This window comes from Vanessa atalanta, chromosome 19, assembly GCF_905147765.1.
Source record: "Vanessa atalanta chromosome 19, ilVanAtal1.2, whole genome shotgun sequence".
NCBI lineage: Eukaryota > Metazoa > Arthropoda > Insecta > Lepidoptera > Nymphalidae > Vanessa > Vanessa atalanta.
In genome coordinates, this window is record NC_061889.1 from 5,622,247 (window position 1) to 5,637,931 (window position 15,685).

The 15,685-nt window shown below is 30.2% G+C and overlaps 1 protein-coding gene across 1 annotated transcript in view; it reads right to left on the reverse strand.

The window, feature by feature from the left end:
• Window positions 1–15,685, reverse strand: part of LOC125071308 — a 93,092-nt gene that overhangs the window by 12,621 nt on the left and 64,786 nt on the right. Inside the window, exons 2-3 of the mRNA XM_047681501.1 lie at window positions 7,259–7,494; window positions 2,609–2,820 (exon numbers count right to left, since the gene is read on the reverse strand). Of these exons, the coding sequence (XP_047537457.1) occupies window positions 2,609–2,820; window positions 7,259–7,461 (415 nt within the window). The 5' untranslated portion in view covers window positions 7,462–7,494. The remainder of the gene's footprint in view (window positions 1–2,608; window positions 2,821–7,258; window positions 7,495–15,685) is intronic.

Below are 15,685 nucleotides of genomic sequence, written 5' to 3' on the forward strand. Positions count from 1 at the left end.
AAAGAAACAGTAATAAGCCACTGTTCATAGTCATCTGTCAAATAATGTCAAATCCATTAATCTTATTATAGATACTATATCAATATATTTTTTTGTAAATATGGTAGTTTGAATTTGATTATATTTATGTCACGTTAAAGTCTGCATCTAGCCGCTAACTTTATTTAGTTCATGAGAAAAATGTGATGTATATTTTGGGGCAGCTATTATTCGAGGCCATTAAACGAATACCCCATAAATTCGGCCATATGGACAGGGGTTTTCAATAAAGTTTCCCACGAGTACTTTTAAATCGTATTTGATGTACGCTTCGTCGTCATAAATTAAGGAACGTAAGCATCGAATGGTTTATTATATTTATGATTTAGCATATATTTAAAAAAAATATTTTTTTAAAATACTAAATCTATTTTTTTAGACAATTTATGTTCTTGCTTAACAAATTCCAAATCTGAAATAAATCCTTCAATTGTTTTTCCTAAATCACTAAAAGACGGATTTAAAAAAGAATCATTTATACGATGCATTTGTAAGATAAATATTTCACGACTAAAGACAAATCAAACGTTACATCCATTCGAATATTTCTTTATTCACTGTGACTCGAGAAAGTACAAAGAATAAAACACGGCTCCTGTATAAACTGCAGTCGCTGAATTGTGTCATATTTCACAAAAGCATTATCCAAATGTATTTGCACATTCCGTTGCAAAACATTCCTCATTTTACAACAATTTTGCTCGTATTATAAATGATTTTCAATTGCACAAGCAATTACTAATTAGACAAGCAAGTATATTGCGATAATTTAGGAAAAAACTATTTTTCTAGTGTTAAAAAAAAAGAAGTAATGTTCTGTCTGAAGTTCCTTTTAATCGCCCATTCGAGGAAGGATTTATTTCTCTATCCGGCGATACCATAATGAACTGTTCATTCTTTGATTTTTATAGAGATAATCATAATTCTTTAGTATAATGAAGGTTGATTAAATGATCAATGCTTGATTTGTTTTTTTCCTTTGCCTGTTTTCTTTCGTTTAATAACTATTTTTCTGCTTTCGGTTATCTGGGATTTGACGTTCCTAGTCATCATGTTTTTAAAAGTATAGTAGCCCATTTCTTTTAAATTACTTTTTCTGGTATTTATTTTTATATTCTCGCGACTTTTCAATTCTTTCTTTACCTTGGGATCATTTGGTTGATTTTTCTCAACGGCTTCCTTTTGTTTTGTTTCGTTGTTCATTTTCTCAGATTGTCTATTTTGAATGAAGAAAATGATTGAAAAATCTTTGAAAATTTTCATTATATTAAGCCAACTGGATTTTGCTAAAATGCATTTGTCAATGTCAGCAATGTCAACATAAAATACACTTTTATCTTTTTAAAGTTTTTAATGTATGGATCTAATTGACTTTGTTATTTTGAATGCACCTATCGATGTTCTTTTTGTATTATGCCTACGTTAGTACATTATTTTTTAATGTATCATCCTTCATTATAATGGTGGAAATACATATAAGCCTCTTGGTACTATTAAAATAGCACAGCTATAAAAAATAAGGTCTTTTATCACATTGTAAATTTTGAAATACGGGTCGGGTCGGGAAGTCTATTAAGTACCTATGTAAAAAGAGTTTTTGAAATTATAATAAATGTTATTTTACCCGAGCGCTTCACTGGTCATTAAATAAAAAAAAGAAAAACGGATCAACGGAGTTACAAAAACGAAAATAATGGCCTATAACAATTCCGAGTGGATTGATCGCTACATACAACATACAACCTCGCTCATATCGATACGTTTGGAAGTTTTCCATGATTACGCACAAAGAAAAAAGGTAGGCTTTGTGCAAGCTTGTCTGGGTACCCACAAATCATATATTCTATCGACAAACAGTAATACTTAATGCTCCGGTTTGAAGAGTAAGTGAGGCAGTTAAACTACACGTACAAGAAACATAACATCGTAGTTCCCAAGTTTAGTGGCACATTGGTAATATGAGGAATGATTGATATTTCTCACAGTACCAATCTACGAGTATTGGTCACCACTTACCATCACATGGCCCATTTGCCATTCCGCCTATCAATATGACATTAAAAATATATCGACAATATTTTATATGAACATAAATAGTTCAATTTGGTATTTTTGTTTTGTTTCTATTACAGTAAAAAGTAATGCCTATTTAAAAATATATATATAAATAGCCAATGCGTGTTATTCTCTACTTGATTTATAACAAATAACCTTGAGATAGTAAATCGTATGACAAAAAATATTCGTTCATTCTCATGCAGGTTTAAATTTAATTGTAAACAGTAGTACTTGTACATAGTGCTATCTTGTGAAGATTCAAAACTTCATTTTGATCTGATTTCATTTATAGTATCTAATATTATAAAGTTAATTCGTTTGTTTGTTTAAACGCGCTAATCTCAAGACCAAGTACATATAGCATCATCCCACGAAATTTGAAATCCTAGGCGTTATTAAATAGTAAACTATAAGATTCGAATAGAAAAAGTAAATTCATACAAACAAGCGGCTTAGATATTATAAAGAAGACAAACGCTTTAATAACTTTAAACAATAATAATGAACTTACTCCAGACGTGTACACTCCACCCATGATGTTTCTCTTCTTCACTATGCCCTGCCGCCTGCATTTGGTCCTCCACTCCCTCAGCCTCGGGCAAAGTCCTCCACCGTTTCAGCAATTCCTTGGTTTTATCTTTTGTTTTATCGCATGCTTGTTTCCAGTTAGTGAAGTATTTTCGTGATACTTTTGGACTAAGAGATGATGATTTTGAATCTTGTCTGTGGAAAAGGACTGTTGTGAATAACATATAAATAAAATTTTGTGCTCTATATAATGACAGTACAAAGGAAAAAAAAATAGTTGTTAATACTGTAGCATTAATACAGCGTAAGTTTATAAATAAATATGTTTTCATTAAAAGAAGAAAATCGTGTAGAAGCGAGAAAAGTAGTACACGCAACGCGTTTGCGTAAGCACGCGAACTTTCTCGAGTGTCCGCGCGCAGACTCGAGCATGAATTTGCCTAAAGCGCGAGACTTGCGCAAGCACACTAAGCTGTTCTTGGCACGTAAACTTAATATAAATAAAATAACCTTGAATTTATAGGTGTAAAGTATACTGGATTATTTTTTACTTTCAATTAATATTATCACTTAAAAAGAATAATAATAAAACAACTTGACTTCTATTCTATGTACGAGTAAATATAGTCTATATAAATATACACTATATTTATATATACTACACATATAACATTATGCCTATACACTATATAACATTATAAATCAAACCACTGGAGGTTACACATAATGTTTAAAACGACGAAGAATGTTTGTATATAATAAAATAGTGGAAGCCGTGTAACTTGAAGCCATTTGAAAAAAATACTGTAAAGTGCTCGTTTACGCGGCAAGCTTCCTTTTCTTGTAGGAATATAAAAGTAGATTGCTTTTATCTTTTAAATTTATATCTTGTAATATTCGCTCACTATTAGACATTATTTTGCTAGCTTTCTATTTCATAATATCACATAAGCTCGTTTTAGTTTCAAACTAATAATAACGTTTGTAAAAAAATATATTGATTTGATGATATCCGAACAGGACAATCAATTAAAAATTTTGTTTAAAAATATTTCGAAAAACAGGTATATTAATTATTATGAGACAAATATATTGACTTTTGTATGCCGTATGAAATATTTTTTAAAAGATATTAATATAAATTTATTTAGGCTTTAGTTGTTCCTCGATACAAAAGCTTGGGAGCCGATATGGAATGCGCTTCCAGTAAAAACTTTATTAAATAAAAAAACTAAATGTGTCTAATGGAAAAATATGCATATAAATTGGTCTTGCATATTCTCGACGGTAAAAACATTAACAGAATGTGAAAAAAATGTACTCAGCATATCTGAGTGTTATTTTACGACCTCTACAATAATTTCAGAGGCAATGTTTTCAAAAGAGCGTCAGCGTTTCTCATTTTAGTTTAATCTAGTCTTCGGCTTGCATGACGTTAATTAAGCTGCCTGCGTTATCTTCTGTCGTATATAGGCGTCTCTAAAATCTAAATTTAGTGAATATTAAATTAATATATCTAAGACTATTAATTTTACGACAGCTTAAACTATTATATAAGGTCGATATGATTGTTTTTTTTTTATAAGTCTGGCCTTGTAAACTAACTAAGTAAGTAACTATTTAAGGACTTCATGTTAATTATTCTTATGTTATTATTATTATATTACAATTTTAAGATTAATATTAAGGAACCGGAATGAACGACCACGAAGAACAGACAAAAAGTTCAACAGTTCTTTTCCAACAATCAAATTCCATTGTTTTATTAATTTACATTTCAATTGTATTGTTATTATATACAATTACATTCATATATATATTGTATTAAAATCAACTAATACTATATATTCATAAATTACATATATTTATACTAATATTATAAATGCAAAGTAATTCTGCCTGTTACTTTTTATTACCAAAACACTAAAACGAATTTGATGAATTTTGGTATCAATCAAGCTTCACCAAATGAAAGCTATAGGCTACTTTACACCTTAAACCTACAATCGTATTTCCTAATACACGGGATAACTCGCGGGGTAAACTGGTCTCTTATAATAGCTAAAATACATATGTTTAACAATAATCTTTGGGATTTTATTATAGAATGCAATACCATTAACAGATGTATTGACTTTGCAAAGACGGAAACTTTGTGTTATAAGTTTGTCTTTACTACTCGTGTCTTACAATCTATATTATTGTATACATAATATTGTTGTAAAAATATCGTCAAGCTTGGTATACTTACTTTGATAAAAACTACGCATTATATTATCTGTAGCGTTCATCCAATATATATATAAGACACAATGCTAATAATAATATTAATATGACCAAATTATGTTTATCGCTAATTTACTTGGTGGTAGGGCATTGTGCCAGAACGTCTGGGTAGGTACCACCCACTCATCAGATATTCAACCGCCATCTATATATGAACATACAATTTCCGGCTGTTTATATTCTCGCAGAATTATAATAAAAATGAAAGAGAGGTGAATATTTTTGTCTATAAATAAAGAGCATTGGCAAAATATTTTTAAAAAATTTCGTACAGCTAAAAAGTAGGCATTTTGAGTGAAATGCTTCATAATATTTTTAACCAAGTCATTGCTTTTGAGATTAACGACACATTTGTAATTTGTATCTCATCGATCATTCGCCGGCTTGGAATTAAAACATGTTCGCTGCCTCGTTACCGTAATTACTCGATTTAACAGTTTTCTAAAGACCTAAAGAATTTTATGCCTTTATTCAAATAGAGGAAAATGTTAATTCATCTTTACTAATATAATAAATGCGAAAGTAATTCCTTCTGTTACCTCTTCGTGCTTAAACGGCTGAACTGATTTAGATGAAATTTGCTATGGAGATAGTTTGAGTTTTGAAGGAGGACATAGGTTAGTTTTTATCACAAAATCATCCCTTAAGGGTGCCAAAAGAGATGTTGGAATTTTGTACGAGGAATCAATCATTTCTTAAGTAAAAAATAAAAAACTCATTATTATTTAACTTATCTTCAACTTCATAATGTTTTGCATTGATAATGAATCAGATTAATTAGAAGATTCCTTTTTTAAGGTATTTTGTATAGGATGTATGGTAAAATGGGAGATGAAGGTTTGTGTCCTATACAACTATCAATATATTGAATTCACCCTGTTTTAGTCCAGCAGCTAAATATCTATGACTAACTGCTTTTATTTTTACTTTTAAATACAAATTTCTGAAAGTTTCTGAATATTATTAAATAGAAATAAAGTATAAACTATTTTATGGTTTTTTTTTTCAACATTAAGATAAGAGAGCAGTTTTTTATTGAATATAATTTTTAAATTTGATGGTATATTCCAGAATCGTGGAACAATTATGTATGTAAGTTAAATATATATGTACCTTAAACCAAATCATATATCCACTATAAATAAAATATTTAATAGATTATAGAAAACATATGAATATGTTTAATGGTGATATTTGAATGACTTAACACACGAATTTAATTTTGCGAGAGGAAAATTAAACATGTTCCATATAGAAAAAATAAATTGCTCACAGCATTTAACAATTAATTTATATATTAAATACACAAACATCAAACTTTAAACTTTTTAATTTACTTTAATCATGTTTTGTTACAATCTTTTACTCGTACGAACTGTGCTAGTAACGAAAAAGTTTCCGTAAATTTTAACTCGAATGAAGTAAATATGGAATTTAATTGATGCTTTGTCTTAAGTATTCAAAATAAAAATAATTCATTTCTATTTAATATATCTATGGTTACAATAATTTATATTAGTACAAATACATTTATATATAATATCTATAATAATAAAATATGCGGATTTATTTTTAATACCTTAAAGTTATTTTCGTCATATAACGAGCATTAATTAAACCTAAATAAAAATGTACCTTACTATTAGAAAAATAAAATAGAAAAACTTGTGCAATTAAAATGTGCTTTTTATTTAGAACTATTTCTATGAGAGTATTCATTTTTAATTGTGGCCGTTGCAAGCCTCAACTGTTTCCATTGAAGAGTGTACAAGCACCTACCTCTTCGTAACTTTACTGTGATTGGTTAATATTTGTACGTTATATAATGTATTAGTCAGTTATTATTACGTTTCGATAAATATAAGATATAAACCAAAGATATAATAATATAAGATATATGGACTTAAGCTTATATATTTCAAAACTCTTTTTACGTCGATTTTAATATTTTTTAAACATCATTTATATCTGGCCATACTTATTTTAAAGCGATGGGCAACGACAACTGAATTTTGATGTGTTTGAATCGTTATTACTTTTCTCCTGATCGTAGTGAAGAAAAACGTTTGTCTATCAGATGAAGTTATACCACGTGTGGCACTCGTACTGGAGCAGCTGGGTTTACACAGTACAGTACAGTAAACCTCTAGTAATAATTAGTAGTCTAGTAGTAGTAGTATGTAAGAACAAAATCGAAATTTTTAAGGCAAATTTTATTTTATTTATAATTTTAATTGAATTTTGTAAAATAGTGATTCAAAAATCAGCTTTCCTAGTAAAAGCCTAATTGAATACTGTATATTTTGATTTGATTTGTTTTAGTTTACATTAGAATAAAGTGGTATACCTATCAAGCGTGTCTCTCGAACATTCACTAGCTCTGGACAGTCGCCGCTCTCTCTTCAAACCATCATCACTAGGTGATTTGTCAGCTTTGATCTCCTTTTCGGTCCTGCTACTAGATCTTGACGTCTTGCCTACCTCGTCTTTCTTGACAGCCGGGTTAACGGGCGACAAGCTGCCCGGCTTATCATGCCGTTTCATCTCCATATTTCAACGCGGAAGGTCATCGTCGCTGTTCGCCTGTGGAAGAGAATTTATATATTCGATTAAAGATTAAAATTATTTCGAAAAATTCTTAAGTTTTTTTTTCGGAAATTATTTACAATAACTTAAAAACTATTTGTCTTTGTTTATTTATGTGAAGTTAACACACGAGTATAAATTATTTCATAGATTTGCAAAATTTTATTTATATGTATAAGTCAATTATATTTAATTTAAATACGATTCGATTAATGTTAGTATGCAAAGCCATGCCCCTCGCGTGACTTTGCATACTTGCATTAATCGAACGGTCATTACAAACCTGTGTACAAGATCGTGATATATAAAATTCGATCAGAATAAAATTCGAAGAGATTGAAATTGACAAAATGAAAAAGTATAATATATAACTTCAATAATATAATATTTTAAAGCTATCAGATAATATTGTATAACAAAAAATAGTCAAACGGAAATGTGAGTAAATAAAATCTTGAAGAAAACCAATACAATTCTTTTAAATATTGACACGTGTCTGAATAATTTAGCTTACGAAAGAATTCTACGTTATTCTTGCATTTCATGATAACGACGGACGCAGTCGCGGGCTGAGCATCTCGTGCCTATTATATATTAAAAAAAATGAACAGAAAAAAAACAAAGTTATGCTAACACAGCTGTAACTCTCGTGCTATGATATGAATTTTTCATTTCAACTGTCGCTCGCTTGGGTTTTTAGAAAATGCCCGCCTCTAGTCTGTGTTATTCTCAATGGATTTATAAAAGTGACTTCTGTTTTATTTTATTATTTATATAGTTGCTTGTGTAGTGGTACTTAATAAATGTCGAATCTATATGTAAATGCCGACTTATGTATTAAAGAGACTCGTGTGAAGTTAGTATATTTTGTTTGTTAGCACTGTAAGCACGCATCTCACAAACAAACTCTAGTTCTAGTGGCATCCAGCATAGTTCTACAGTTCTTGATAAGTTTTAACAACAGTTCTGTCGATTAAACTTTCGATTTCTTTCAGGATCTAATACTCGTTCCATTCGTGTGTGTATTTGCCGTTCTAGTTCATAGTGTCTTCTGTCAAAGTTTACCCGTTTACTTACGTAGACGACAGACCGTTTAACTAAGTGAACGGATAAGCTTTGACATCTAAACTCTCTCAATGTATTTTGGAAAAAAAATAACCGATGTAATATCATTTAATATAGATAAACTTGTAATTATATATTATTTTATGAGTTCCCACATATGTGACGACAATTTATTTTAAATAAGTATTTTTATTTTTTGTTATTATATACGACGTATGAACTCGTCTTTTTAAAAATAAAACTATGTAAACCTATTTAAAACATTATCTGTGTATATCAGTTGTTCGTTGTCAATATATATTATTCGTTTTTCATTTTATAGTACTGGATTATATCCCGTATAACTTCTTATTTATTTTGCCATAACTGATTCCAACATGGCATGGCATGACAAAAATATTGAAGATTTGGATAGGAGACAAAGCAACATGTTTTTTTTTGTAAATTAAAATAATATTTAATTCTGTCCGTTGATCAATTTATCATGAAAATAAGACACAGCTTTGTAATGATACCAATTCTAGTTTTAACAATGTGCTATTATAGGAGACTTATTTTGTAATTGCTTGCTTGCGGTGCTTAATTTATACTATTTAATCACGAATACTATCTTCAAACCAGCTTCCAAACCAACAAGTTTTAATTTTTTCATTGTATAGGTAGGCAAATACCTGATGAAAAGTGGTCACCACTGCCAATTGATATTGGCGCTGTAAGATATATTAATCAATCCTTACATAGCCAGCGCGCCACCAATTAGAAAGTTAAGATACTATGAACCTTGTGCCGGTAGTTACACTGGCTAATTCACCCTTCAAACCGGTACAGAATTATTACTGATAGAATATCATACAAATTTATTGAATGTTTAGTGATAGAATATCATACAAATTATCTCGTACAAAGCTCTACCACCAAGAACATTTCTCAAGGTTTATTGTAGATTTTGATAAGAACAAAACTGTTGTTTCTACCATTGAAACACCCACGATGGGTCAAGGATTTGCCGTTTCATCGGATGATGAGAATGATAGCACCTGTGCTTATAATTTTTAGGACATTTTAATATGCTCTTTTTTCAACAAAACAAAACCTAAACCATAATAAGCGTTAATTGATTAAACGATATTGAACTTGGTTTATGGGTATGAGTTAGTAACATTCCATAAAAGTTCGTAACAGTGCCAATAACTATAATTAATATTGGAATATGCAATCCATTTGGTATTTTATTCACAATCGTATCTTGTTTTGGGCATTCAACGTATACACGCCAATCATTTTAATTTATTTGAAATTCACCAATTTTACCAATTCGTTTTTTTTCACTCCCGTGTTAGTAAACTACACGCGTTGAGCTTATATCCACTTCGTCGTTAGTGTCAAATTCATAAATATAACGTACAATCGCCATTACAATTTATTACAAATTATTAATCAGAATGTATGAGCAGTTTTTATAGTAAGCAGCAATCCTTGTCTTTGTATATGACATATGATGATAAAGAGGAACTATTGGATTCTTATTGCTTTTTGCTCGTTAGAGTGTCCGTTCCAAGCTGACAGTTGAACTTAAATTAAATAAGGGCCTATTTGAAAAAAAAGTTGTCAATTATTGATTATATTCATCCTAAAACTATAATCTATCAAAATAATTAGAACAATCATACGATTATTTATTATATTATATTATTTGGTAATACAGACGAGAGAGAGTTTAAAACAAAAACAGAGGTTGTCTTTAGAAATGGCAGCCTACGTTTGTAAATATTGTCTTTTCATTAAAAAAGGACCATTGCAAATTTTGCCGTTTGGCTTGCGAATAATAAAATGAGACGTCCATTGCGTTAATGGAACTCGAATATTACAAAGTAAATTAATAATAAGCTCCATTGGAATGAAAGCCATATTTGAATCCACAAATTGTCATTTCTACAACGCTAAATATTAGGTACAGTTTTATCATAATTGTATTTTACTAGTGTCTATTGATTAATCTAATCAAAGGAATATTTCTCTACTTTAAAAACGTGATCATAAATTTAAAAAACGTTGTGACTTGAATTTACCAATAAATCAATGAATGGAAAAAGAGCTCCTTTCCTGTTAAAAATAATTATAATATTCTTCATTGTACTCCACAACGATATAAATTTTACAATACCAATAAAGTAAAAATATCTAAGATATACAATAAAGAGGTCTTGAGTCTCGAGAAGCAACCTCCTTCGAGCAATTTTAGGGTTGTAGATGATTTATAGCATATTCCATCACGTGTACATGTGGCAGAACTTAATCAGACATGTCAGGCTTCAGGCCCGTAACCTCCGATATGAACCTTTTGATGATGATGATGATTTTCAGTTAAGATCCTTCCTATCCTTAACACCTAGCTATGTCTACTCAATTATTCGGACTAAATAAACGAAATTAAAGGTGACACTTGCATTGGTATAAAAGTTCATAACATTTTAACAAGAGTTCACGAAGCCTCTCGAAACTTCTCGAACGAGGTCGTGTGCCGGAGGCTGCAGACTGACACGCTAGCAGCTCCGTTTACATAATGAGATGTCTTTGAAACAAACGAGATTATTGTTATAATATCTATGCGAGTCATACTTACTTACAATGCCTGCTAAAATTTTTTCTGTAAGGAAATAAATAAAAAAAATATAGTTTAATTCAAATTACTTATTGTCTACCGTTGAACAAAAGTAGATTATATTTGTAAATTAATTCATTTTAATGAGGTTCACATTTTTGTATAATGTGCAGACCAAAAAACATCGAAGTTGATGGTTATTCAAATGATACATAATTAAATAAAACCAATTCCAGCATTCTTCAGCCACCATACAGTAATAATTTTTAATTTTAATTTGTATAATTAAGGCTTTGATGTAAATAATTCTTCAGTTATTAAAAATATCATCTGAAGTAGTTACTATATAAATAAAACCAGAGTATATTGTTTTCTTATTATTAAAGACATATTTATAGCAACGAAATGTGTATATATTGCCCACGCCACGCCACACACAAAAGAGTAGAGAGTACAGGTGGACGGTAGAAAGAGAGGATCTTGCCGTTTGCCGTCACGGCACGACACGAGTCAGTCTTACCCCTCAATTTCACCAGTAGATATTTTACACCAACAGTATTTGTTAAGTTGAAAAATGTATTAAATATTATACACTAATCTACAATTACGACCACCAATATTTTTGTAAAACTTAATTGCTAAGAGTAATTTGATTCTCTTTTAAACTATTCGTTGTTAGTCTGTTTTCCAGGATTGCCTAATTTTTATTTTATATTAAGCGTACTAAGTATCCAGATACGGTTAAGCTATTGGTGTAAGAGGTACCTAAGTTTATTTAAAAATCGTATAAAAATTGCAATCCAGTACAACTTGATCCTAGAGTTTGGTGTTATCGAGATATATAGCAGGAATCAATGTTGCACTTGGCCAGTTTTTATTATTAGTGTTGCCAGACAGTAGAAAAAACTTCCCCATTTACTCTCTAAATATTTTGTTGACCACTTCTAAAACATTTAATAACATACAGTATAAGCAAATATATGGTTAATATAATGGTAATGTATATCCTTGTATATCAACGTTTTTTCCTTTTTTCGTTTTGTTTTTTAATATAGTTTATTAAATATGGAAACTAAGGCGTGTGTCCTTAAGAATTTAGTTATAAATCTTTTGTGTTCGTGCAGTTTATAATCACAACAAAAAAAAAATCATTTTAAAATGTTTGCGGCCGATTCCAAACAGAGGAGTAACGGCAAATAAGTATCTTTGACATTTAATTGACGTGATCTCATTGGTCGAGATCTTGGAGAATCTAGGGTGGAAGAATGGTACTTACTATGGTAAATTGAAACATTATTATAAATGATCAGCATCCAGCATACTTTGAACGTGGTAATTGAATGAAAATATTTCTTTAAATCTTAAATCAATTTGTGTTTTTTTTTAAATAGTAATGTAAATTTAATGCCAATATAAAGTAACAGCTTCGTACAACGTTAACCCAATTGCTGTAGCGCTACGAAGGTAATCAATTTACCCGTCACTTCAATATCGTTTGTTTGTTCTACCTGTCGCCTGCACATTGCTCTGACACACACCTACTGGAACCTAATTGCATTTAAAAGCGACATGCAGTACAGAGCCGGCATGTCCTTTGTGTACTTTTAATTAGGTTATTATGGACCTGGTGTAATAGTGGAAATGATTTCCTAGAAACATAACATGTTGTTTTATTGACTGTAGGAGACAGGAAGGTTCATTTTAAATGGGAACTACTGAAACCATTACTACCACCATTCGACGAAATCATGCTATATAGTATTTATTTTTAATTTTTAACCGAATTCAAATAAAGGAAATGGTTATGAGAATTCATAAAACCTAATTGTTGTATTTTTTCTTACGCTTGTTATCTCAGCAACCCGTCATTTATGAGCTGATTTGGAACATTTTTTTCGGATAATTCCGTTTGGTCCCATATAAATTTGAAGTATAATTTGAAGTCGGTTATTTAGTTGTTTAAATTGTATATTATGATTACTATATACTTAAACTACTATTGACTAATTGTAAATAAGTCTTATGTGAAAACATGAATTACAAATAAGTATTAATAAATTGTAAATAAATGCTGATATTGTGTGATAGTTTTTACAAGACTTTCTCAACAATTCCAATCTGATTGACCTGGAACTTTCACATTACGATTTATTAAAACTTTAAGAAAGAATTAATTAAGTCCTACATTGCATATTTGTTGTACAGAAAGGTAGGTATGCCATCGCCGTTTACATCGTACTTGAATAGAAATTTGTCGGGCAGGCTTTTCAAGCGAACGGTTCCAAAAAAACCGTAGGGTTGATGCATACGGAACGCGTGGTATATGATGTATTAAGCTGGTTTTTCATTAATAATGTAATAAACGTATAAGTTTACTCGTGTAGTTTTACGATTTAAACGTTATATAGCGTTCACTCTAAGAGATAGGTAGAGTTTATTTTTGTTTAGGTTCAGAGTTATGATATCTAGGCAAAGTAATTATAAGGAGTGCTTAGATACAATACTGGGCCTCATTTAATTAAATTTAGACCAGCATAGAATTTACTGTTTCTATAGTTGTACGAATGTATTACATTTTTTTTAAATCAACTTTGTATTGATAACAAAAGATACTTACTATAGGTACATACTTTTAGTATTATTTTTTGATGGAATATGTATTTAAATGACATTTCCTTGAATTATATCTATCGTCTATAATATTTCAACTCTTTTATACGTGATTGGCAGAATATATTGCAATTTGCGCTCAACTAGTGTTACATACACGCCAGAAAAGAAAAAAAAAAACACTCATAATTACAAACAGTGATTTTCATACAAATTGATTTTAACATATTCAAGTAGTAGCAGTAGATTAATGTTTTCATAGCTAACAGGAAAATAGTATTAAACTTTAAATAAATACATTAAACATTTGAAATTAATGTATAAAATGTTTATTATTGAATTGGTAATCAATTATAGCGTAAAGGGTAAATATAACATTTTCGTATTGTTTTGTCGTTGTTATACGGCAGTATATATTGCTAACAATACGCAGATTATCCATATAAGTACATTAATTGTATTTATAGGTGGGCAGAGTTTATTTATGTTACACGCACGTAGACATTGGAACTGTCTATTAACCACCCTTGTGCCTGTAGTTATACTGATTCAATCGTCTTTCAAACCGAAACGCTGTATACTGTGGACAATCGGAAGACTATGTTTTTTTTTATGGCATTGGTTGGCGGACGAGCATATGGGCCACCTGATGGTAAGTGGTCACCACCGCCCATAGACAAAGGCGCTGTAAGAAATATTAACTATTCCTTACATCACCTATGCACCACTAACCTCAGGAACTAAGATGTTATGTCCCTTGTGACTGTGATTACACTGGCTCACTCACCCTTCTAGCCGGAACACAACAATACAAAGTACTTTTATTTGGCGGTAGAATATCTGATGAGTGGGTAGTACCTACCCAGACGGGCTTGCACAAAGCCCTACCACCAAGTAAAACTATGTGGGCGTGAAATGGAGATATTTTCAAATTAAAACGTATTTAATATCGTCTAATCACTGTATTAATTCATTCAAGAATCGTACACAACAGAAATATCAAAGGATTACAATAATTAATCTCGATTAAGAGCAAATGGGTTTTCAAGCAACCATCGCATTCGAGTCGCTTGTCAAAACATAACGGCTCGCGTTGCCATGACACTTACAACTCCATTCGGGATGACCCGCTCTTAAAAGTAAATCAGCTATCAAATATTATTGGCAAATACACTTCATTGGCAAATAATAATTTCATTAATTATTAAATAAATAAACAAATTAAGCGCGTGCCTTTATATATAATATAACAACTATAATATTAATAAAATATTGCAATGCCATCATTAGTTTTGCCGCAGTCAGATAAGCTGCAGCGAAGTAAAACTTAGCTTGGTATAATTTCAATACCTCTTGGGATCGACATTTTCTGCGGCCACAACTCACGAACTCAGCTTGTAAAATAACACATTTATCACACCTAATATGTTCTTCTATTATTTCATGAAATGCTTGTATTAAGGAGCTTATTATTTGAGCTAGTATTGTTGATTTATTTATTTTTAATTCTAAATTTTACAAAATTATGTTGAATATATCCCAGTCATTTAAAATGGCGGACATATTATATGAAATCGGTAAGGAATACTACTGTTTGCTTTAATATATTTGTACTGAATCACGCTAAAATTATTGAATGCTGAACACAAGATAGTTTTGATATTTTTAATACAATTTTTTTTTTCAAATCCGTCTAGTAACTCCTGAAATTAGTGCATCCAAATACAAGAAACAACCTCTTTACCTTAATATGTCAGTGTTGATTTAACGTTCTAAATTTAGTCGGCTTTTAATAACTTACTAACTTTTATTACTAAGAGTTTATAGTGAAAATACATATTGTATTGGCTTTAGGTCTCTTATGCAATGTCGAGAAAATAGTAGCCGATCAAAATTTAACGGAATTTCGTC